This window comes from Ilyonectria robusta, assembly GCF_021365365.1.
Source record: "Ilyonectria robusta strain PMI_751 chromosome Unknown BGZ61scaffold_65, whole genome shotgun sequence".
Lineage (NCBI taxonomy): Eukaryota > Fungi > Ascomycota > Sordariomycetes > Hypocreales > Nectriaceae > Ilyonectria > Ilyonectria robusta.
Genome location: NW_025764499.1, coordinates 40,038 through 64,832, shown reverse-complemented (window position 1 = coordinate 64,832; position 24,795 = coordinate 40,038). Strand labels below are relative to the sequence as shown.

General features: G+C 49.8%; 7 protein-coding genes across 7 annotated transcripts; 5 read left to right on the top strand and 2 right to left on the bottom strand.

Moving 5' to 3' along the window:
• Positions 1–3,309: 3,309 nt before the first annotated feature.
• Positions 3,310–6,470, top strand: BGZ61DRAFT_373898 (uncharacterized protein; the record flags this gene model as incomplete). The annotated part of the gene is made up of 6 exons (XM_046242286.1): positions 3,310–3,889; positions 3,922–4,004; positions 4,062–4,165; positions 4,230–4,511; positions 4,562–4,655; positions 4,713–6,470. The coding sequence occupies 6 exons, from the start codon at positions 3,310–3,312 to the stop codon at positions 6,468–6,470; spliced, it is 2,901 nt and encodes a 966-aa protein (XP_046094168.1).
• A 1,492-nt stretch (positions 6,471–7,962) lies between these two features.
• On the top strand, positions 7,963–9,036 carry BGZ61DRAFT_500641 (maleylacetate reductase; the record flags this gene model as incomplete). Its single annotated transcript, XM_046251587.1, has 2 exons — positions 7,963–8,621; positions 8,658–9,036. 2 exons carry the CDS (start codon positions 7,963–7,965, stop codon positions 9,034–9,036), a joined length of 1,038 nt encoding a protein of 345 aa, XP_046094167.1.
• Positions 9,037–10,585: 1,549 nt separating this feature from the next.
• BGZ61DRAFT_467944 (uncharacterized protein) lies at positions 10,586–11,502 on the bottom strand. The gene has a single exon (XM_046247831.1). The coding sequence runs from the start codon at positions 11,429–11,431 to the stop codon at positions 10,682–10,684; it is 750 nt and encodes a 249-aa protein (XP_046094166.1). The 5' UTR covers positions 11,432–11,502; the 3' UTR covers positions 10,586–10,681.
• A 2,486-nt stretch (positions 11,503–13,988) lies between these two features.
• BGZ61DRAFT_373917 (uncharacterized protein) lies at positions 13,989–14,747 on the top strand (the record flags this gene model as incomplete). The annotated part of the gene is made up of 1 exon (XM_046242289.1): positions 13,989–14,747. The coding sequence occupies one exon, from the start codon at positions 13,989–13,991 to the stop codon at positions 14,745–14,747; it is 759 nt and encodes a 252-aa protein (XP_046094165.1).
• Positions 14,748–16,293: 1,546 nt separating this feature from the next.
• BGZ61DRAFT_373899 (S-adenosyl-L-methionine-dependent methyltransferase) lies at positions 16,294–17,510 on the bottom strand (the record flags this gene model as incomplete). The annotated part of the gene is made up of 4 exons (XM_046242287.1): positions 16,294–16,504; positions 16,600–16,845; positions 16,923–17,124; positions 17,180–17,510. 4 exons carry the CDS (start codon positions 17,508–17,510, stop codon positions 16,294–16,296), a joined length of 990 nt encoding a protein of 329 aa, XP_046094164.1.
• Positions 17,511–21,948: 4,438 nt separating this feature from the next.
• BGZ61DRAFT_322715 (uncharacterized protein) lies at positions 21,949–22,487 on the top strand (the record flags this gene model as incomplete). The annotated part of the gene is made up of 2 exons (XM_046238958.1): positions 21,949–22,101; positions 22,155–22,487. Coding segments are annotated over 2 exons (486 nt in total), but the record flags the coding sequence as incomplete, so codon positions are not given.
• A 567-nt stretch (positions 22,488–23,054) lies between these two features.
• On the top strand, positions 23,055–24,190 carry BGZ61DRAFT_467933 (uncharacterized protein). The gene is made up of 3 exons (XM_046247830.1): positions 23,055–23,326; positions 23,389–23,576; positions 23,630–24,190. The coding sequence occupies exons 2-3, from the start codon at positions 23,422–23,424 to the stop codon at positions 23,961–23,963; spliced, it is 489 nt and encodes a 162-aa protein (XP_046094162.1). The 5' UTR covers positions 23,055–23,326; positions 23,389–23,421; the 3' UTR covers positions 23,964–24,190.
• The last annotated feature ends 605 nt before the right edge of the window (positions 24,191–24,795 follow it).

The following is a 24,795-nucleotide window of genomic DNA, read 5'->3' as shown; positions in this document are numbered from 1 at the left end:
CTTGCTGCAGGTCTTGGATTGTGTCTTGGGTCTCACTTGTATGGTAGAAGGGAACCAAGAAACTCGCACACGGGGGACGTAAAACTCCCCCAAAAATCAGGGGCAAAGTCCCCCAATGACAATAATGATGAGAAAAAGCAATATACAAAAGAGATAGATGAATGAGGTTGTATTAGTGGCTTAAGCTGTGTTGAATGCGCGATGCTCATACTGTTGCACTGTGGCGTTTAGAGAACGCCATCAAAATAATCTAGCATCCAAGTCGGCCACAATGAGCCCGACGGCATTGTCACTGATCAAAGGGGCCGTATCACGCTGTGAGTGTGCTTTTTAATCTTAAAAGCCGCCTTTTCAGTTTTTCTCACCTACTCACTCATGGCCGATGCTCCGCAGGGAGATATGGCTCATGAGCCGGGGACGCGACACGCTGAGGCGTGTTGGTCCGCTCTAGGAGCCCTCGTTGTAAGGTGGTTGCGTCAGAAGTGTTGTTCTACACGGAAGCGCTGCTCCACCCGGAACAATGACCCACCCCGAAGCCTGCTCCACTCAGAAGCGGTGTCCCATTCATTTGACCGGGCTTCCTGTACGAAGGTTGGCGACAAAAGTTATGCTCACCTTGTTAACCCACCAATACACCGGATAGGCTTAGCGGCTCCCTCCCCCTCTTCTGCCGCCTTGCCTATCGTCTCCGTCCCATCCACCATTCACTCTTCCATCCCTCATCCGCTGCTGGCGTCGGGGATCGCACGGTTGGTGCTGATCCAGAGGTCGGTTGCTTTTGTTTACCTGTCATTTTCTCTCCTTGCAGTGCACTTTCGAATGGGGTTTCCTGGCGTTTCGTCGCACGCCTTCCTGTCTTACCGTAATTTTGCCAGGTAGCTATTCTAGGGCTTGGGGAGTATAAAGTGTGAACTGTGAATGGGAGGGTGCGGGGCCGAGTGGGACCTCCCGCAGTGGCTGAGCTCACTGAACTGTCGGCACTGGAGGAGCCTACGACTCCCAACTGAAGCATTCCATCTCTCCCTCCCGCACAGTGAATAATCCCTCGCGTTATTTTCAACATCGTCTCCTGGCCTTTTCATCTCTGCATCTCCATCTCTGCGCTTTCGTCCTGAAGAGCGAAGAGCGAGAGTCCTCCGACATCGATCGAGCCATCCCCTCCCCTCCAACTCCTCTCAAGGCCTCGAATTGTACCCGCACCAAACAGCTGAGCGACGAGGTCAGCTGAAAGTGCCTCGTCAGCTGTGATTGGTGTGTTCCCAAAAGATTCATTTGCATGGCCTATTCCCTGCAAGGTTTCAGGGACTAGCAGGGCTGTGCTGGAAATGGCTTGACATGGGTCTTCAGTTGAGGCTGTGGATACCTTGAACTCGTCGGCCGCTAAGTGCAACCAGCACCGGGGATCAAGCCAGTTGTGACCTCCGGCAATCTGAAGTGCTGCTGGAAGAAACAAACATTAGGTCACACTACTTTGTGATTCCACGGTCAGCCCAACATTTCCCATTGTATGCCCACGCTGGGCGACCAATCCAAAGTTTTTATTGGTCTTACCATGAGGGCGACTTCAAAGTCACCGCCAAGCTGAACAGGCAAACATGCATCAGTCATTCCGTTTATTGGATACTAGTTTAGAAATCGAGAACTTCAACAAAAGGTGGTGTGAACAATACCACTCACCGGCATTCCCTCGATAGCCGCAATTAAAGGCTTGCGCACGGCACTCATCCCCGCGCAAAGGTTCCCGAGGTAGCGGCAATCCCCGCGGCCTCAGCGTCTAGCGCTGCGATCTCTTTGATATCATATCCGCACCTGCTGTCACAAGGGCCTGTCAGTTCAACTGCCGGGGTCGCCAAGCTTCCGTGGGGCATTTACCGGGAAAAAACGTGTTGCTTCCGGTGACAATGATGGCCCGCACAGCCTTATCCGCTGCAGCTAGCGATAGCTTGTCCAGAAAGACTGAGATAGCTCGCCAGAGAGCCCATTTCGCTTCGTGGGTCGGTTGAGGGTGGGGACTCGTACTCCTTCAGCGGGAGTGAAGTCTCGTACCAATTCTTGACTCATGGTCAAGTCCCGAAAGAAGCAAAGAAGAAAGATAGCGTGTAGAATGCTGAGGGGGCACCCGGAGAGTCAGCTGAGGCGTGGAGCTTGGGACGGCTAAATTGCCAATTGGAGATGACTTTTTGAGGATACACCAAGGATCAACTCTTATCGGCCGGTGTCTGTTGGCTCAAACACTTGTGCGACCTCCAAAATTCGGCCTCAGAATGTCGATCAATTGACACGTATTAAGGCCAGACATGTCTTTGACCGACTCGGCATACGACATGTACACGGCTCGGCGCATACAGCTGGCGGCACGCCACGAGGCTATATGCTCGACGTGCCGTTAATTAAATTGAAGGATTTTGGCGGAGGAGGTTAGTCCGCCGTATCCGCATTACTAGAGTAGGAAATGCGACCTGTCTCTATTGGGTTAAAGCGGGTTGCTATTACCGTTAGTGAAGCTCGTCCTGTCGCGGCGGTGACGGGCGGGGGGGGGTGAACTTGTCACGAATGGGCCACATCGAGCAATCTCAACCCCTCTTTGTCCAACTAAAAACGTCACTAACCCCTTCGTATTCCAGCTATCCCGCTTCGTCCGGTTCGTGCCTGAACAGGGGCTGGAGGAACTAGCATTGACAGGAGGGTCCGGCTGACAATCGCCGCGCTAGTCGAGCCGTGCAGTTCATGGGCACGCTAGCCATTGTCAATATTACGCTAGTTCAAGAGGCTGCACGTTGTCAGAGTACATCCATGCACGATGTTGCAGTTCCCGGGCGTTGAAGATGTCTATCAAGTCTTCTTGATCCTGGACTCGTGAGGCTACTATGATCCATGCGGTTAGTATGGCCACTTGGCAGTCACGTACACGCTAAACCTCTAGGATGAGAGGTGGTTCCATTCATTAACATTGTCATGTGGCCGGTGTCACTTGCGCCTGTTTTCCACTATCGAGTTAATGGCTCGCCATGTATGGGACAAAGGCAGTGACGACAAGTCCGCATGAGAGAACGAGAAAAGAGAGAGGCTAGAAAGCCATGAGTTACACCACTTAAACCTGGTCCGATGACAGTGAAAAAAGTTCTAGCCAATCTGCCCAAGCTACACTCCTACACTCCCCCAAGCTTATCTTGTTAGTCCACTTGATTTTGATACCATCACCGTTAAAACTGCAATCTTAATTTCATCTCACCTTGGCCTCTCTAAACAAGAACGAGGCTTCATAATATGCAGAACTTCTCAGAACGGCTTGAGCCCGGCATGAGGCCCATGCCTCTCTCCTTCAGCTACGGGGTGTTGGACACCCCTCGCTTCTCAACAGTTACCGCAGCCTTCCAGCATCATGTAGCCGTGAGGGCTGGTGCCATCGCTACTCGGGACCTCTCAACCCAGCCTCCATCCCATATCACGTATGGTGAGCTTGCCCCGAGAAGTGCAAGTCTTGCACGGAAGCTGCAAGGTCTGGGCGTGGTACCAGGACATCGTGTACCCCTTGTCGTCAAGAGTGGTATCGATATGCTCGCAGGTATTATGTCCATTCTTAGCTCTCGTGCTCAATATATGCCTCTTGATGGAACGGTTGTTTCCGATGCAACCCTGAAGTTTGTTTTAGAGCAGACCCGAGGGCATACTGTCTTGGCTTTACGGTCTACCCGTCATCGGCTATCTCTTATTGATGAATCCAACGTTGTCGCCATTCACGATTTGGAATATGTCGATGTTACTCGCCAAAATGTTACCAACCTCGTCTGTCAGTCACTCAGTGATCTTGGTATCGCACCTGGTACACAAGTCGGTCGGGTACTCAATATCAGCTTTAATATGGGTAAGTATTCCAAGGTTGTTGTCAGTTGTTCACAGTGTCGACTCATACCATTACAGCCGCATGGGAGATACTCGGTTATCTTGTGAATAGAGGCATTCTAATCCCTCGTGGCCCAGGCTGGCGAAAAGCCCTACAAGAGGTAAGACAGATTGACCACCAGGAATTCATCAGAAGTTGACGTCTAATCACGATGCAGGTCGACGTCCTTGTATGTGCCCCAAGCATATTGGCCAAATACAACCCTGTGCACTATCCCAATAGCAAAGTTGTGGCTACAGCTGGCGAGCCTTCATCCCAACGGTATATTTCACTTGAATCATATTTCCTGGTCTAGGTCTGCGTCTGCATACTAATCCTTGCCTAGACTTGCTGATCTATGGGCCTCGCACTGCACGTATTACAATTGCTGTGGCCCTTCAGAGACCTTCATTGTCAACACCATGCACAAGCACCAAACCTACCTGCCATTGTCTATTGGCGCGCCAACACCAAACAATAATGTTCCCATACTCAATGATGACAGCCAGCCAACCGACATTGGTGAGATTGGTGCCATGTGGGCTGGCGGGTTAGGGGTCACCCGTGGCTACGTCAGTTTGCCAGAGACAGCCGAGAGATACGTTCACGATCCCTTTATGAACGATGAGTAAGTATATGAGATATACGGGCGGATTTCCCACGTGCTAACTGGGGTAGGTCTAAAATATACAACACGGGGGACCTTTGCAGCTGGAACGTCGATGGGTCCGTTCACATCCTAGGTCGCGTTAACGATAGAGTCAAAGTCAAGGTAAGAAGAATTGAAATGCATTAACTACACTTCAGAGACGCTAAGACTCAATTGCAGGGACTTAGAGAGGAGTTTGATGGTGTAGTCGCTTCCATGAACTCCTGTCCAGCCGTCAACCGAGCCGCAGCTCTGCTCACTGGGGGAGAAATTCATGGTTTACTGACTCCAAAAGACTGCGATCTTGGGAAGGTAGTAGATCATGTCAAGAGCCGTCAACCATACTACGCCATCCCAACTCATTTCCACTTGCTGGACACATTCCCCATGACTGTTAATGGAAAGATTGACAAGAAAGCCCTCAGAGCTAGAGAGTCCTTGGCTGAGAAGAGCTCTCCCACCGAGGAGAAGACCTCTACAGAAGTCATTGCTTCTCCTAAGCCTGCGGTCATCAGCCACTCGCGATCCGACTCCTCGGCTTCAAGCCTCACACAATTCAGCTATACCTCCGAAAAGTCAGAAGCGACTGTTGTTGAAGAGAGCATCGACGTCGAAGCGGCGCTTCCTGAAAAGAGGCAAAGTAAACGTATGCGGGGTCTCCGACATCGCATCCTCATTGTGTATCGCCGCTTGTTCACTCTGGTTGGCATCTTCAATATCGCAGCTGCTCTCGCAGTCATTCTCTCTGGTGTCCAAAGAGAATGGCTAGGTACAGTTCCAGCGATCAACCTCGCCCTTGCCGTTCTTATTCGACAGGACTTCATTATCAATGCCCTATATACGATAATGTGTAGTATACCCAAGTCCTGGCCACTCGCTATCAGATCTCGATGCGCCAAGATTTATCACCTTGGTGGCGTTCACTCTGGCGCTGCAATTAGCGCCGGCGCCTGGCTCCTCGCTTCCAACATTGGAAATGTTGTGTGCATGACTTCAAAATGCTCTAACTGGGGCCATCAGTCGCTGGCTGTAAACATCATCTCTTGGATGCTTTTGGCTCTCTTCTTCGTCATGTTTGTGATGGCGTATCCATCAGTCCGAAAAACACACCATGATTTATTTGAGAAAACGCATCGCTTTGTTGGATGGGGCATGCTTGGTCTCTTTTGGGCCCAAGTGGTTCTTGCCTATAATGATACTAAGGACTTAAGCACATCTTTGGGCAGCACCTGTGTACAGTCAGCCTCATTCTGGCTCCTCACTATTACCACTGCCAGCATTGCTTTGTCTTGGGTTTTTCTAAGAAGGGTACCTTTTCAAGCAGAAGTCCTCTCTGATCACGCCATCCGACTTCATTTTGACTATACAGTCCCAGTCAATGGGTCATTTACTCGCTTGTCTAAGCATCCTCTGCTCGAGTGGCATTCCTTTGCTACCATCCCAGCTCCAGAGCCTGCAAATAGCCGCCCTAAAGGCTATTCCCTCATTATCTCAAACGCAGGCGACTGGACTAAGGCAATGATAAAAGAGGAACTGACTCATATTTGGACTCGTGGAGTTCCTACGTGCGGCGTTATGCGTATCACTACTCTCTTTAACCGTGTTATCCTGATTGCAACTGGATCTGGCATCGGACCTATGTTAGGCCACATTCAAAGTCCTTCTTGCCCGATACAGCTAATTTGGTCAACATCTCGACCAGAGCAAACGTTTGGAAAGGATCTGTGTAACGTTATCAAGGCCCAGATACCTAACGCAGTTATCCATGACACCAAGAGATTTGGCCGCCCAGATCTAGTCAAGATGGGTTATAATCTTGTGCAAAGTTTCAAGGCGGAGGCTGTGATTATTATTGCAAACGAGAAGGTTACTAAGAAGGTTGTTTATGGTCTTGAGACTCGGGGTGTTCTTGCATATGGGGCGATTTGGGATAGCTGAGGTGGATTATTAGATGGTTTAAATGCTTGATTTGTTGTTGTAGAGATTATAATCATCCGTGATTAAGAATCACATGCAAACGATGACTGGGATGAATTCACCCTTAATACACTAATACAACGCTGGCCTATATAAAGCGACATTGTATGATGCGAATATATCGCGGAGGTCACATAAAGTGAGGTTGTCATGTAGAAGTAGAAAGATGGATGACGAGCTAAGACTACAATTGAGGACGGGAGCATAAGGTCTCCTTTCTCACGTGATGTTACATATAATGCCAGTCTTAAGCACCAGGCCCAAGACTGGTTCTTCACGTATCAATAAATATATAATTAGAATTATATGCTTAAGGTTAGTATCCTTACTGAGTTTTAGACTTACTGGATCTTTAGTGGTTAGGAAATGGCTAATTGCTATCTGCTTGATAGGTTAATTGACAGTTACCCTATGTTATGCTAGCGCGTTTTGGTTTCCTACTTAAATTTAATTGGTATCTACTAGATGTCGCAGCACATGGTCTCAGGGCAAGTTCTGGTTTAACGGAATTGTGCCGGTTCCTTACCCCATCCCCACACGACGGACCTGTTGGCAAGCTGCTGTCTAAGTTGAACAGACATCCTATGAGGCCAAGCCACATGCATTTCATGTTTGAGAAGGAAGGTTGGGATAAGTTAATAACGGCTCTATATCTGAGGGGTGATCCCTACGAGACGTCAGATGCCGTGTTTGGTGTTAAAGAGTCATTGATTGTGGAGTTGGGTCGAGTGGATAAGGACATAATGACTAAGTATCCGGGAACTTACGAAGGGATGAGATTACTAACCTATGATTTCGTGCTTGTGACGGATAAGGAGACGGCGCAGTTACGAGATCAGAAGAGCGTTGAGGCGCTGAAGAAGCTGAAGATGTCAGTCAAGATTGTGGACGGTTTGCCGGTCCCTGACATTTACTGAAAAGACATACATAGAAGACATAAAGATGAGCAAGGAGAGGATATCCATCCAACATAGTTTAGCATTCTACTTGAAAAATACCCCGACCAGTGTATCCAACAACAGTCATCATTGGTTAGAATTCCAGAGCAAAGACTGTGAATTCAGTATTCATCAGGCTTCCAACCCATTCGTGACCAGGTCCAGCCCAAGAATGAAGATGGCATACCGAGGAGGTACATCGGAGTTGCTGGTCACTATTTGCTAGCGTCAAAATTCATGACACCAGCTGAAGCGACAGGGGAGGCTCGGAAACCGTCGGATTTCAGTACAGGGTGGTTTTCGGGTGGGTAAAAGAACCTCACAGGGTGGGTAAGTATTGACCACCTTACTGAGTGGAAAGCCCCCACAGGTGGAGCGGGAAGTTCTCTCGTCGCTAACAGCCGGGAAATATAATACCTTCTCGACGTAAGGATCCTATGTCAACTTATCGCTACACCCTTAGCTAATAGACAAAGACGAAGACAAAGCCCAAAAGTCTCAACTGACTGTTCAGAATGGAGTCTTTCATATACACAGCAAGCCCCAGTCGCGTCATCCTTGGGCCTGGAGCTTCTTCTAAGCTCCCTGAGGAGCTTTCCCAGCAAGGGCTTAGAGCAGCTCTGATTATCTCCACACCTTACCAGACTGAAGAGGCCAGTAGGATCAGAGATCTGCTAGCCTCGAACACGGTCGGCGTTTTCTCAGAAGCAGTAATGCACACGCCTACCGAAGTCACCGAAAAGGCTCTCGAAGTAACACGGAGCCTAAAAGCCGACTGCATCGTATCCGTCGGAGGCCGCAGCACAACAGGGCTAGGCAAGGCCATCAGCATTCGCACTAGTCTCCCCCACATCTGCATTCCTACCACTTATGCTGGTAGCGAGATGACTCCAATCCTAGGAGAGACAGCCAACGGACTCAAAACGACGAGAAGAGACCCCAAGATCTTGCCTGGAACTGTCATCTACGACGTTGACCTCACAATGACTCTACCTCAGGGCCTTAGTGCAACAAGTGGTGTCAATGGAATCGCTCACGCCATTGAAGCCCTCTATGCACCAGACACCAACCCAATCATCAGACTGCTGGCTAAAGAAGGCATTCGCGCTTTGGCAGAGTCATTGCCCGTCATAGTCAAAGACGGCAACGACAACTTTGCCAGGAGTAAAGCTCTGTATGGCGCCTGACTCTGTGGCATATGCTTAGGCAGTACGACAATGTCGTTGCATCACAAGTTGTGCCACACGGTCGGTGGATCCTTCAACCTTCCTCATGCGGAGACTCATACGATTTTGCTTCCGCATACAATCGCGTACAATAGCCCAGCGGTGCCAGAGGCCAAGAAAGATTTGGCCGATGTCTTGCCCAGTGCCGGTGGTGACGCTATCAAGGGTTTGAATAGCCTTTTGGATAGGCTGGGCGTGAAGAGGGCGTTGAAGGAATATGGTATGAAGGAAGATGACATTGACAAAGCGGCGGCTATTGCAATGAAAAACCAGTATGCCAATCCTAGAACAGTCGAGCAAGAAAAGATCCGGGAATTGATAAGGCGAGCTTGGGCTGGCGAATCTGCAAGGACGGATTTGTAGCTAACTTTTCACCCTGTATGCCACTGTTCATGTCCATAGCTGAAGCATTACAAACTCACTACTCCTGTGGAGCCTTCAGCAGCGCAAGAGAGCAGCTTGGTACGTATATTCTATGACGATGCAATCACAAGTTCATTCAAATACCTCCTGAATCATCAGTACTTAGCGGCATGGATCTCTCAGGCATGATGATGTTCTGATATCAACGCACGTCACTCATCGGTGTTACCTTTGCTCAGCTAGATGAGTCTATTCCTTGCATCATGATGAAAATTGATGTTCGCGTTGAAAAATATGTCTGACATGAGGTATTAATAATGGTGAGATCAGCGAAAGGGGAGTGGATGAGATGCATCTCCATTGTCTTAAGGTCTTCATAATTTGTCTCAACAATTTCGATGCTTCCTCTGACGCAAGAAACAATCAGTTTGTCGCCATTGGGCAGGATGTAAACAGAGGGGTAATTTCAATTGCTTCACTGCCATGCAAGCTCATGAATTGTAAGACTGGGTAATAGAGTTTCAGCCGGAGAGCCCAGCTGCCGACACGAGGTAGTGCGGGCACCAATTGCGTCCCCTCGATGTGGCGATGTCAGCCACGAAGCATTGAAGTGTCCGCACTATGCTTTTCTGGAGTAGGGGGCTCTCGTCTGATGGCGTTTTGATGACGTGTTGATGCTGTTCGGCTAGGTCGGTTACCAAGAACGGAAACTACTCGGGTCCAGCACGAAACCTCCACGGTTGCTACTATCAGGAAATCAAACTCACTTCCTAATACAGCCGCCCCCGGCCGGAAATATTCTAGTTCATAGGCTCGAGTGCTTTATATAGTGACCAATAGCTATGCGGCGATGATATCACCTAGCAGAATCCCGGTTGCAGCTTCCAGACGGATTCCCTATGAGATTTGATAATTTAAAATTATCGCGAAAGTGGATTGAGATATAGCAGATGCCGTCATGGCGATTGGTATATCCCCATTTGCCGAACAACAGATCCACTAAGCCCGCAACGTAGAACTCAAGCATAGTTTCGGAGCTGACGACCACATAGCCGTCTAAAAAAAGAAACTCGTATCGAATTGATTGTGCTTCTGCATGATCTGCTGGCAGCATGACTAAGAAAAGGTCTCAGCGAAAGTCAACGAGGCCCAGTCAGAATTCAGCTCAACAACATTCAGTAGGAAGCTCAACAACATTCCGTACAACATCATGCATCCAAAATGACGAATTGATGATGATGTGAGGCCTGGGCCAAAAGGCGGAATTGTTTCAGCCTAGACAACACACAGGAATGGCCACGTCATGTCATTTATCCTTTGCAGATGCCGAGATGGCTTTGAGATGTATCATCTGCCGGAGCTGGCAACACGCATCTTGGCTTCGGTGTTACACTTGGTGAAGGCTAACAAGGAATTCATGTAATCTTGAGACCAGATCTGGGAGGCATGGCGACATGAAGCAGCTCAAGTCATCTGGCTTTGTAATGGGAGAGCATCTGTGAATAAAGCCGAGGCCTTCCCCCTCATCTTCAGGAATGAATCTTCATCTCTATCTCCCAGTTCATACAGATTGAATCAAGTTTGACTTCTCCTGACAACCGCGATCTTCTCTTGGTATACCTCTTGAACGAACCCTTTGCAATTCCTACTTCTTCAAACATCCTCTCACCCATTTGACCTCAAAATGAAGCTTTCCCTCATCGCCCTCATCGCCGCTGCTGCCCCGGCCATTCTGGCAGCCCCTGCCCCTGAGGCTGAGCCAGGTGCTCCAGCAAAGTACGGCGATCATCATCCTCCCAAGGGCGGATACGGTAGCTACGGTGACAAGGGTGGGAAGCATAAGGGCAAGGGAGATGACGACGATGACGACGACAAGTACGACGACAAGTACGGCTATCCTTCCAAGGGCGGAGACAAAGGCTACTACAACAAATATCGCCGTGGCAATGATTATGGAGGTTATGGGGACGACAAGAGCAAGGGCCATGGAGGTTATGGGGACGACAAGAGCAAGGGCCATGGAGGTTATGGGAACGACAAGGGCGGAGACAAAGGCTACAACAAAGATCGCCGTGGCAAGGATTATGGGGACGACAAGGGCCACGGCAAGGACCATTGGAAGGACCACGGCAAGGGCCACGGCAAGGGCCACGGCAAAGGCCACGACAAGGGCTGGGGCAAGGGCTACTAGGCCACTAGCTTCCAGGTCCAATCTTGGCTCCGAACCAGTCTCAGTGACAGACGATTTAGGATTGGGTATGAGAAAGCGACGAATGGTGAATATGAGCCTGACTGGTGACGAGGTATCGAGAAGGGAATTGATGTGGATGAAGACCTCGAGTTTATGGTTTTGATTGGAAATATTGACACACTCCTTTATGCTATGCGAAGGCATCGGAACGATGTACTAGTTGACAAGCCAAAACTGGCCTGAAAAATATTAAATACAATGTCTGTCCTTTCCGAGTCTTTATGAAAGTCCCAGCCACTGTCTCAACTAGAAAGTCGGAAATTTACGAGCTTAGTAACAGACATGGCTATATTAATATTCAAATAAGGTCTTATATGAATATGCATGAATATATTCATATTCATATCCATATAATTTATGAATATAATATGTACTTACCTATCCATATTCATGCATACCATCCAGGACCACCTAATGGATAACCCCACCTAATGGATAACCAAAATTTCGCTCCGCCCACACAAAATCCAAATTTTGATGCGTGCACAAAACACCAGGTCATCAATTAAAAAGCGAAGCTTTGGAGAGGGACTCTAGAAAATTGATCAATTTTTACTCTCTGCGTGGTTTTTGACCTCCCGACCGCTGCGTGTGCGCTGGCAGTGCTTTGTTACGACCATAAAGTCATCACTTTCGTCCTCTGACCTGACACCCACCTCAATTACCGACTCGACCTCCTCCTCCACATCCACCTCTATTTCTGCCTCCTTTGAGTTAGGAAGAGCTTCTCCAGCCGCTAGAGCCTCCGCTAGAGCCATGAATCGTCGGTTCGGGTTCGGTACCGCCTTTCTTTTCTTCCCTCGCCGCAGCCGGTCCATTTGCTCCTCCAGGCCAGTAATCCGCGAATTCTGAACGGCCACCTTCATCTCTAAAGCTTCCAACCCCTTTGCGATCTTACTGTACTTCCGCCTGGTCGGAGGACTTCGGTGTTTGGCCAAATCTCTTACCTGGCGGCTCGTTTTCGGCGTATCATCTGAGTGCAGTAGGGGAGGGCTGGGCGTCTTGAATCGTTCCGGCACTTTTTCTTTGTCCGGTTGAATTTCCGGATGTATTAGAGCTTTGTGACGATTTATTGGCCAATTTCCAGTAAACCTCCAGCCGGATAAGATAATCTCCTTCCTCATGCCCGCCTCTCTGGCTTTCGCATATTAGTGATGTTGTACTTTTCGTACAACACGGTTGTACATACATACGTACAAAAAGAAAAAGTACGTACACGTACTACGTACATACAATGAGGGTCCATGATATTCCTAATAAGGGAATTTGTGGGTCACATCGTACAAATACGGGGCTGTACAAAAACTCTGCTCGCTTCGCAGCTCAACGCACTCTGCCATTCTCGCCCAATTGAAGGTATCGCCAAAAAGATGGCGCCCACCAATGCTAACGCTGCCTTCGTTTGGCGACAGTTTATCGACCTCGGCCGCTCTAACTCCAAAAAAAGCAAACGATACAGGTGCCGTCACTGCCAGAAGGATTTTGCAGCGACCTCTATTGGGAGGCCGAAAGAGCATCTCGCTGCGTGTGAGAAATGGCAAGCCAAGCAGCGACAAGAGCGTCAAGCTCAAGATAACGCTGGCTATCTTCCCTCATATTCTGAAGCTATACAAAAGAAGATAACCGAGGTCGGAATTCAGCATATCTCGCAAGATGAGAGTCACAGTTTCGCCTATGATGCTGCCGCTGCCGTAATCGCCGGCGGCCGCCCCTTCAGCCTCTTCGAGAGCCGCCGTTGGCGTTATTTCTTCACTCGCATTAAGCCTGGCTGGAAGCCCCCTAACCGCGCCGTTATCACGAGAATCCTTCCCGACTTCTATCAGGAACTCTATGACGAGGTTTTCAAACGCATTATTAGCTCAGAATGGTTCAATATCATATTTGACGCTTCCGATAATGTCTCGGGCCACAGAATCGTTAATATCTCGGTACAACTACCAGACGGCCCAGCCTTCTACTGGAAAACGTTTGACACGGGAGACGAACAGCACACAGCGGAGAATTGGGTGAAGTTGATATGGGAAGAAATGCAGCAACTGTGCGGCAGTGATCTCTCCAGAATCAATTCTATCTGTACAGATACCGAAAATACGATGCGCTCTGTACACGACTTACTAGGGAGATTCCCAGAGCTCTCACATATCAACTTCTCTCTATGCGATTCTCACGGCCTTCAGCTTCTAATCAAAGATATCCTTCTTCTTCCATTCTTTGAGGATCTCTTTAACAACGTCAGCACCCTTCTCACGTTCTTCTCACGGTCTAAATTACAATTGCAAAGATTGAGAATGTGCCAGCGCACGAGGTGGAACGGAGTAACTCGCGCGCTGATCAGAAGGTACCGGTAAATCGCCAGCTGTGACTGAGAAATCACTGTACTAATTCGCTCGTTCCGAATAGTGTAATTACACGCTGGGGTTCTCAGTACAATTCTTTCTTCTCCCTCCTCCGTTCCCGAGACCCTGCCAGAGACTGGTCTATTCGAAAAGATGTACGAGATGAGCTGCAATCTCAAGATTGCCTCGTTCTCCTACCCGAAGTGGTTCGAATCATCAAAGACAACAGCTTCTGGCTAAAACTCGAGGCTGCGATCGCTGTGCTAAAGCCCGTGAACCAATTTCAACACGCTTCCGAGGCTGATGGGGCGGGAATCGCACACGTTGTAAATCGCTGGCTGCAAATCAAAAGCAAATGGGCTGAGATGAGAGAGGCTGATCAGTTTCCTGATATTCCGTGGGACGATATTGACGCTATATTCAAAACCCGGCTTGATAAGCAAACGTACGATATACATTGGATCGCCGATGCCCTCCGGCCTGATACAACAGGCCCAAATTCGAAACTGCCACCTAGCGTCTTTGCGCGCGTACAAGAGTATTTGCGGAAACAGCTGAAAAACGACAACGAATATCACCGTGCCATTTCCGAATTCACACACTTCCGAATGCGTACAGGTGGCCCAGACGGCTTATTTAATAAGCACAGCGCTGTATACGACGATGGCTTCAAGCCAGCAATGGCGTGGCAGTGCCTCCTCAACCAGGGCTCGATGCTGGCTAGAGTAGCTGTGAAGGTAATGAACACGCTTGCGAACTCTGTACCCTCAGAACGAAGTTTCTCTGCTATTAGTTTCATACATACGAAAGCTCGGAATCGGCTTACGCCCATGCACGCTGATATGCAGGCCTTCATTTTTATGAACGACCGCGTATTAGATCGCCTTAAGGATCAGAAGTACGCCCATAAAAAGCGCTGGGCGGATCTTGAGGAGAAGGACTGGCTAGAACTCGAAGATTCATATCTCGAGTTATTTGTGAATGCGCAGGGCAAGAAGGTCTGGATGGATGACGTAATGGCCTCTACCAATGGAGATTTTGAGTGGGAGGGTGTATTACAGTCGACGGGTGATATATTGAGGGTTGGCACTGAGGTGGAATCTGAGGTGGAATCAGAGGTTTGAGGCTAGAATGGCAGAAGAACAGGACCGTGAGAACCCTACTACCAGTATTGCCTAAAATGGAAGGGGGAAATTTGTATGGTACGTATTTGTATGTACAACCCCATTGTACGTACGTACTATGGCTAAAATACAGTACGTACGTACATACGTGTACAATAAATTGCATCACTAGCCGTCGCGGGAAGTTGAAGACAGATGAGGGGTTTATACCAGAGACGAGAAGAAGTAGGATGGGCAGGCTACATCAGGGCATACGGGCACCTAAAAACACGATGCGAAGGAAGGGGAGGGTGGGGTGCAATACGGCGCGTGAGGCGTGAGGTGTGAGGAGGTGGTGTGGTGAAGGATGCGGACATCAGGGCCCTTAAGACACAAGTGCCCGAGATGAGACGCTGCGCTGCACTGCCGCTGGCTGCCGTGGGGTGAGCCATCGTCGCCCTGGCCCATGTCTGGGGAGCAATGACGCTGCTGCCATATGAGACCGGGATGAACGGCAGAGAAAACATGTCTAGGCGACCCGGGGCATGGTCTGGTCTTCCCGAGTTTGCTCAGTCCTGCCAGGTCCGGGCCAGGTACGGTAGGACCCACGGGGTTCGTCAGGTCGAGCTGGTGGGTGGGGGTGCAAAATTAGGCCTTCTCGGCTCCCAGGCTCCTTCAACTCTCGAACGACTGGGGTCAAGCGCAAGCGCAGCGATGGTATCAGGAGCCGACATACCCGCGCGGGGCCCAGGTTCTGGCCGGAGCTCCGGGCTGGGTAGCTCTGGTGGGCTCTAGTGGCGCTGCCTCTGGTTTCTGGCGCTGTGCTTGTTGGACGCTGGGCTCATTTGGGTTCTAAATGCGAGTCTACCATCGACGTTGAAGCCCATCAGCACTCGAGGGCACACACCATCAGCCCGCAGCCCTGGCTCTGACCCCTTGTCCCACGCTGCCTGTGCACAGGAAAGAATACAAAGTCGAATCCATCTATCTGCGTATATCCTTTCAAGAGATGAAACTCAATATTAATAGGGAATTTGGCACAAGTAAAGAACGAATCAGTCGCAAACAGCCCTCAGCACGATCTCTCCCCAGCACAATCTCGGCCCTCGCGGGTCTCCTGTAAAACAGTTCCCAACCCCAAGATGATGGTACAATACCATGTCAAGACGCCCTGGCTCTCAACGACGGCGGCTTGCGCCTGGTGCCCATAACGACCGACGCCCTGTGTTCCGGCCTCGCCTTGATCTCTCCTTCAAAGGCGTCCTTCCGCATCCTCCGACGCCGCGCGCGGCCTTGGAAAGTCGATGTTGAAGCCGCCGCACAAGCATCATGATGAGTTTCAAGGAAACCATATGAAATGTGACTACCGCCCTATGATATGGACGGCCATGTCAATGCACCCGGCAAGTCTAACCAGTAGCCACTCTTCGCGCAATCTATCAAGTTCCGTGCCTTTGATCAAATATTAAAACAGGCATTAATAATCCTTCACCAAGTGTCGACAATACCAGAATCATTATGTTACCACTTTTCATCGATGTTATTGCAGCCCAGAACTGGATCAAGGCTACTTTGCATCCTTGGATTTCTGTCCACTCCAAAAATGCATTTTGCTGTAGGCATGGACACTGCAATCTTTCATTGCCTCTCGACACTCTGCCAAGAAGACCTCCGTCTCGGCGCTCGTCCAGCCCATTTTGGGAAAATGCCGGGCAGCGAGGGCGGGGAAGAACTCTTTGCAGGCTTCACGATAAAACTGACCGACGTAGCGCTTCTTTCTATGATGCCATTCGGGTCAGCAATTCAGCATCCTGCTCTGCAGCTCTCATTTTCCTCCTATGTTGTTGAGAGGTTGAGGGTTCAGGCCGTTTACTTATCGAGGGGCCACGGGCCGAAGGGCAGCTTGACGTAGTTGTGTTGAATGTTGATGAAGCCCGCGTTGGTGAGATACTCTCCGCCAAGATCGGCAGCGCGGGCGTTACCACCGAAGCGCTGAAAGGCATCAACCAACAAGTCATATAATTGCGTAACAGGCCAGTTGTCGGGTATGGTATCATCATCTGAGTGGCATTGGTGGTCGATGTCTTGGAGCTCGATCCAGGCGCCAGGCTTCATGTGACTATTTAGTTATAAGTAAAGCAACAATCAGTCAAGAGTCGACGAAGCGCTCTCTTGAGAAAACAACGTAAAACGTACCAGAAAGCCTTCTTCAAGACTTTTTCGGGTGATTCGAGGTACGGCATCACGTGGCGGAGGTGGACAAGGTCAAAGTTGTCGCCGTTAAGCCATTCGTCTTCAATGTCGTCAACAATGAAGGTCACATTGGGCGGCACCACGTCGGGCTGGATGGGGCTGAGATCGAGGCCGATGACCTGTGCACTGGGATAATCATCGGCAGCTAATACCAATAATAGTCAGTCAAATCCAACAGATAGATATTCATTAATCCTTACCTTCAATCGCCCATATTCCCGTCCCTGTTCCCAAATCCACAATATTCTGCGGATCCTCGTCAATTAGCGCATATATTAACTTCCCATTCGTCGCTTGAAGCATTATTCTATGCATCATATCCTCACGATCTTGCTCCCTATCGTCGTTAGGCAATGGGTAGCGGCCCGAGCGGAAATTGTGGTAGCGGCGGCCATTAATATATTCGTGCTCCCAGATGCTAGGCGTGATGGAGGTCGTGCTACTTCTGGAGATGCTCACCGCCGAGTCGGCATCGCTGGTTGAGAGTTCGTCGTTTTCGTTGTTGATGCCGGCTTCGATGTGGCCTTCCATCGTTGAAAGCATCGTCGATGGATCGCCATGAGTTTGCCACCCGTTGGTCATGGCTGTTGTTGCTGCTGCTGCCATGTTCACGTGTTGTCGCAATCAGGGATGGACGGATCCGTGGCGGCAACAGGTCTCATTTTTTGACCGGAGAGAAATGAAAGAGAAGGGGTGTTGGAAAGCCAGACGGGACCAGTGTCGTCTAAATAGGATCCAACTGGGGAGACAGTGATAGAATAAAACCACGCACGAATCCGCGGAAGAGACATCGAGGGACTCGTCGTAATAAATGAACTGACGTTTTCCCCAGACAGACCCTATTCCACATCCCGTCGAGCAACCCTGGCTGGCACCATGCTGCCACACAGGCACATCCAAGCCGTCTCTTGCAAGGAATCGTCTCCGTGGCCAGTCTTTGATTAGTGGCGAACCGCTCCGTGGGTCGGGTGGAGACTCGCCACCGAGGAGACAACACGAAAGCTTCTGACTTAACTTGACCAGTCTTCACACAACATGGCCCATATCCACGTCTGAACATTTTCTGAGTGGCGCGAACCTCGATTGACTTTGGGTCTCTCGGGATAAATACGCGTTAGACAAGTCGTCCGGACGATCCTGATGTCGCCGGGGGAGGGCGCGACACAACGGTGCCCCCCTCCCCGGTGATCCCCTCTGATGAACGTGGGTTTTTATTACTGTCGCCAGGAAGTGATGTTGGCTTATCCTCCACAAACTCATCTCGTGTTGTTCCTCCCAAAGCTGCGCCGCGGAGTTGACGTCAACTCCGTTGAAACCACCACTCATTTCAAAACCGCGCTAGTGATAGCATGGGGTCAACTCCATTGAAACCACCATACGTCAACTCCGTTGACATTTTGGACAAGTAATTTAGTAAAAATGGTACGTATACTTGGTCGTATCAGTGGCGTTCAAAAAAGAAACGTTTAAGAACAGGGATAAGAGGCGTAACCTATTCGATCCATTTTCTACCCAAACTTCACCTGCGCCAGTGGAGATTTTGAGTTTCAAGTGGCTCCCAACCGGCGACGCGGCAGGGTTTGTTTCCCCAAGGCGGCGGGGGAGTAAGATTAGTTGCCCAATTGAGATTCACTCCCAGCAACCTCGAACCAGAACCAATGGCATCTCAAAGTTCTTCCGTTCTATCCAAGCTTTTACATTCTGGAGAATACTGTAACGGGTCAGGCCCACTTGGCTGGCGGCTCTGCCGCCAAGCCCGAATTCTTCTCCACAGCGCCATCGAGTTGATTCTCGAATCTTCTATATTAAAGAAGATATAACGCGTCTTCACGCACCCAGTTTGTATTTAGATTCTTTCCTTTCTTCATCTTGAAAGTAAACAGCATAGGGACTAGTTAGTTGAATCAACTCGCTAGAGGCCTTTCACAAATACAGCGACTTTACTCTAGCTTGCCAGGGGCAGCAGTTTTACCTCCACAAAGCCATTGTTTGCTCCGGAGGCGCCGGATGCTACAACAGCAGCAGCAGCCTGATACCTTACTCAAAGAGCTTGACAGATAATACAAGGCAAAGCTTGAGGTCACGGACGACCCCATTGGGTGGTGGTGTAAGAAGAAGAGCGAATATCCGGCACTGTCACAGCTTGCCCTCGATATCTTAGCTATACCAGCGATGGCTGCTGACTGTGAGAGGGTCTTTAGTCTCTCGAAGCTCGCGATGACCTCACAGCGTCAGTCAATGCATCCGGAGACCCTCGAGTTCTTACAATGCCTCAAGAATTGGAGCCGGACCCGCGGCATACGGTTAGGCAACCTCCTCGCGGATCCCATCGGGAAAGAATGCCGCGAGGACTGCGGCGAGCTCGGATGATGCTCAAATAGGGTCAATTCGGGTCAGAAAGCTACTCTTACTGTCACATTAGGTCAAGTTGTCAAGTTGAATCAAGTAAGTCAAGTTCAAGTAAGTTGGGGCTCGTGAGGAGTCAAGCAAGTCAAGTTGGGGGGGGGGGGGGGGGGGCAACTTGACTTACTTGACTTGGCGGCAGTGCTGGTCATAGTAGTGATCCTTCGTCTCGTTTATTTCTCGAAGAAGGCAGTCCAAGGTTGAAAACCAGTCAGCGAGAGACGTCTTCTTTCCCTTCAGAAAGCAAAGTTGCGGCGTAGAAGTCTTTTAGAGCAAGTTCAACCTTTTCAAGCTCGAACCAGTGCTGTCCATCTAGTTTGAAGTTCGCAATTCCTTGAGAGCCTTTCCCAGGTACATGACGAGCGGAGAAGAGCTCTAAACGTTCCCGAACATTCAATGCACGTGTAATTGAATGAAACCATGAATTCCAGCGTGTCGAGTTGTTCTGGATAAGCTCGAGCCCATCGAATTGAGAGAGATCTCCGCCGATAATTATTGCAGCAAACTCCTCACGGCGTTGTGGAGTAAGCCTAATGTATCGCACGAGATTGTGAAGACGACCCAAACATCCAAATTTCTTCCAGAGCTCTTCTACCTTCGTATAGTCTTCGCGCTGATAGTGCTTTTCAAGCTTTGCAAGATACTTCTCAGAGTTCCGGCCCATGAGAAACGCCTGGCAGCAGAGATTGATGATATGACCCAAGCAGCGCAGCCGGCGATGGCGACGTTGTTTTGATTTCATCCACGGGCAGAGCTCTTTGAGTATGAATTCAACAGCGGTATCGTTTGACGAAGCGTTATCCAGCATGAAGTATCCAATCTGACCTCCACTAATATCGTATTCTATTAGCAATTCAAGAACAACTGATCCAAGATTCTCGCCAGTGTGTTCGCCGTACACACGTCGTATACCCAAAACGGTAACTCGTCGCTTGCCGGTAGCATCAATCCACATGGCGATGACGCCTAGAATAGCGTAAGGGTTTGGCGAAGTCCAGAGATCAAAGGAGATAGAGATTCTACTTCGTGAGAGCTGGAGATCCTCCCTCAGCTGTTGTTCCTTTGATATGAAGGCATTCATCACCCAGCTTCGAATAGTTTTCGCTGCTTTTGGAAGGTGACTGAGAAGTGCCAGATTCAAAAAGAAGAGTAATTCTCGGAAATACTGATTTTCTAATTGAAAGTTGGTAGCAGCCTCGCCGGTCTGTTGCTCGAGTACAGACTTTCGTGTCCAACTATGTCTCTTGACACCGCTCTGGGGATCAATCTGATGTTGCGTTCAAGATGATTTCTCACTCCAGACGTGCCGTTGATAACAAATAGCTCTTGCTTGTACTTTCCGACTGCACACTCGTGGCAGTAGTACACCTCTTTTTCATCGCTGCCTCGAATATAATGAAGACCGTACTTCCATACATGTGATGAGCCAAGACGTGCTGTCTTCTTTGTACCATGCCCCACCACCCTTTCGGACGCCCCACCCTTTCGGACAGCAAAAAATCCACCAGCCCATATAAAACTCAACCACATCACTTATAGAGATTAGGCTCAAATTTGAAGTTATTCGCAAGCCGTCGCCTTCAACGATTATAAAAATGACTGGAGATCATTATACGCAATCTTTTTGGTTGATTGGGACTCTGGGGAACGTGCACACCCTGTCCTGCAATATTGGTTGACAGCCACCAAATTTCCTCCTGAATTCACTCGACTCTCTTTCTCCCAATCTTCAACAATGTCATCACAATGACTCGTAAAAGGCCTCGACACGTTTATTCAGAAGAAACGATTGCTAATACTATATCAGACGTCACAAACAAGCGTCTATCCCTCACCAAGGCTTGTCAGAAGTGGGGAGTGCCAAAGCAGACCGTCTCCGATAGACTCAACGGACAAGGTGCCTTAGCCGATCAGATTCAGCCAAAAGCACGTCTCTCCAAGAATCAAGAAGCTCATTTAGTCTCCTGGATTCTTCGTCAAGAGTCTTTGGGTTATGCTCCCTCTCACAGTCAGATTCGTGCCTGCGTCGTGGCCCTCCTGAATCAACAAAATGACAAGGGGATATTGGGGGCCAACTGGGTAGCCAGATTCATCAATCGTTATCCAGAGATCAAGACCAAGCGTGGAAAACGTCAAGAAGCCAACAGGTTTGACTCATTCACTCCTAAAGCCGTGAACTGGTACTTTGATATCCGAGAAAAGGAATATGGATGGATCAAACCGGAGAATACCGTTAACATGGACGAGGGAGGTATTATGTCCGGTTTTGGTGGGTATTCATGCCTTTATTTATGGATGTAACTGATCAGATTTATTCCATTAGGCCTGGACAGTTTGGTGGTTGGAAGTGCAGAGCCTAAGAAGAAGGCATTTCTTAAGGGCTCCCAATCCCGTACCTGGACCTCATTTATTGAGGCTATTACCGCAGACGGGCGGTGTCGAGGACGATATCCCCAACAACATTGGCGATGCCGCTAAGCGCCGTCGTCATGCCGCTCGCACCGCCCGCCGGGCCGCACAGCGCCAGCACTCTACCCACAAGCGCCAGCTTGGCAAGCTCCTTGGCGGGCTCTTGGGCGGCGGCGGTGGCAACGACGCCAAGGGAGAGAAGACTGAGCAACCTGAAGAGACTGCTGTTGCTGCCGCTGCTGGCGAGGGTGCCACTTCTGGTCTGCCCACTGCCTCAGACGATGGTGTCGTCACTTTGATGTACAGACAGGTGTGTAACTCTCACTCGAGAATGGCTTTCAGCGACTGACAGACAATCCTCAGATTAACCAAGACGGCGCTGGTCCCCTCACAGCCGACATCGACGGCACCTCTGGCGGCTCAGACGCAGCTGCCTTCAAGACGGCCGAGGTTGCCCAGGATGTCCCCGGAATCGGCTTCGGCGGTCTGTCCCTTGCCACCAACACCGACTTCCCCGTGCAGGTCCAGATGCCCCAGGGAATGACCTGCGACGGTAGTGTCGGCGGCGCCGACAATGTCTGCATCGTCCGCGTCCGCAACAGTGCTGGTGCCGGACCCTTCGGTGGCTCTGGTGCCTTCACCCAGTCCACCGCTGCCCGCAAGCGAGCCATTGCCTACCGCCTGAAGAAGCTAATGGCTGCGTTGAGACCTGCAGTCTATACTGAGAGCTGCAGCCTATGCAAAGAGATGCAGCCTAAGCTGTCACATATTACACTTACGGATATCAGCAGACTAAGACGGATTTCCTTACTAACGGATCCATCAAATCCGGCCTCAAAGGTCGGAATCCGGTCTCAAGACCGTCAGACCTTCTGTCTCAATGACCTCATAATAGCCCCTAGGATGACCAGGCCTCTGTATATAGGAGCTATCATGAGCTCTCAATTAGATAGAAATCAAGAGCTGTCATCTCAGATCCCCATCACTAAATGCGATATTGTGAAAGGCCTCTAGCGAGTTGATTCAACTAACTAGTCCCTATGCTGTTTACTTTCAAGATGAAGAAAGGAAAGAATCTAAATACAAACTGGGTGCGTGAAGACGCGTTATATCTTCTTTAATATAGAAGATTCGAGAATCAACTCGATGGCGCTGTGGAGAAGAATTCGGGCTTGGCGGCAGAGCCGCCAGCCAAGTGGGCCTGACCCGTTACAGATATAAGCTAACGAGCAGCAGCCTAAGCTAAAGAGGCCGGATGTGACTGGTACCTTTCACCTCCTACATTTATTTTAATGAGGGGAAAATTCTATGTTTCTTGGTTCCTCATAACTAACTATTCTAACCAGTTTGGTCTAAGATTCAGCCACTTACCACCCACCCACCTCTCTATCTCCACCTATTTATAGCCATACCGGTAAGACCTGGAATACCGGTAATACCATGGTATTAAGATATCCTCAAACCATACCAGGTCTTGGCGGTACATACCACACCAATACCAACTCATACCAGACCATTCCGATCACTGGGACAGAGTGCGTCCCCTGCTGACTGTTCCAAACGAATGGCGGAAGTTGAGCTGACATGTGGCGGATAGTCATTGACAAGTCAGAGCGTGTCATCGCTAGCAATGTCTTCCAGGAAGTGGAATTCCCATCGATGGTCCAGGGCCGAGTTGCGCTTCTTGGCGATGGTAAGTGTACCGTATTCTCGCTTCTCCCTTGGTGAACGGCCTAACTCGGGCAGACTCTTAGCTGCTCACAGTATGGCGAGCTTTTTCGGACAGTAAGTGAAAACATAGCCTCTCCGTGCCGATAGGGAGCTCATAATTTTCCAAGGGGTGGTTGTCAAGCCATCGAAGATGCCGCAGTGCTGGGGAACCTGCTCGCCGTCAACTCGCGGAATCTCGAGAGCCCAGCCCGCATCCTCACCGCCTACGCTGCGGAGAGGGAAGGTAGAGTGCACAGGTTGTCGAAGTTTAGTGACAATTTCGCCATGCTGCACAATGCCCGAATGCCTTATGGCTTGGGCCCATTCCTGCGCTGGCTGCTCTACACGCTGATGCCCACGTGGTTCTGGATCAGCTATCTGAAGTGGCTTTTTGGCTACCAGCCCTTCATTGAGGCCGGTGCCATTATAAAGCGAAAGGGGGAGAAGGGTTCTATGCTCTGATTTGTGGTGATGCTTTCGCTTTGGTTTATTTTTGGTTTCCTTTTTGCGGCGGCCGCGCATCGTATTTCTCGTTTTTTCTCAGACACACGGAGGTTAAAGCGACATGTGATAATTCATTCGCGAAAGACTTGAAGACGGGGACTTTGATAGACATGCCCGAAATAGTTGCGACAGTTTTCCAATTTCCTAGGTATTATTAGTGCGAAATGAAATTGATAGCACCCAAAGTTCTGATTAAACCCGCTTCTTCTCTACCTATACTTAAGCTGTCATGTTAGCCTGTGAGACGGTGAGCTTTTGAGACGGTGAGCCTGTGAGCCTAATTACGGGCCCGACGAAAACCCGACCAGAAATTCCATGGGGCTGTACCACGTGTGTTTGCCAAACAAACCGATCTCATAAATCACTCATCTTATCAAAGACAAAATAAGTCTCAATAATAGCAGCGGCCATTTCGGTGACCTTTTGCTTGCTGGCTGACACAGTGACGATGTTGGGGGTGCATGCATGGCGCCGGACAGACTCCAGAGTGATCTCCGATTCTCCATCGCCAAACGGCCCCAACAAGCACACGAGCACCAAGAGATCTACAGTACAAACGCAGAGAGAGGCCCTGCGCCGTCTTCGAAATATCCCCCCATCTCCGATAATGCGGCACAGCCTCGCGGCACGTAGATTACCACCCTGCCAGCAGCCAAACGCGCGCCTGTGGGATCCAACGCACGCCCTACCTAGCCCCAGTGCCACAGGACTCTCCAGGACTCTGGACTCCTCCCGCAAGTGACAAGTCCCTCCCCATGATTTCACGGAGTACCAGGTACCGCCCTCCCAA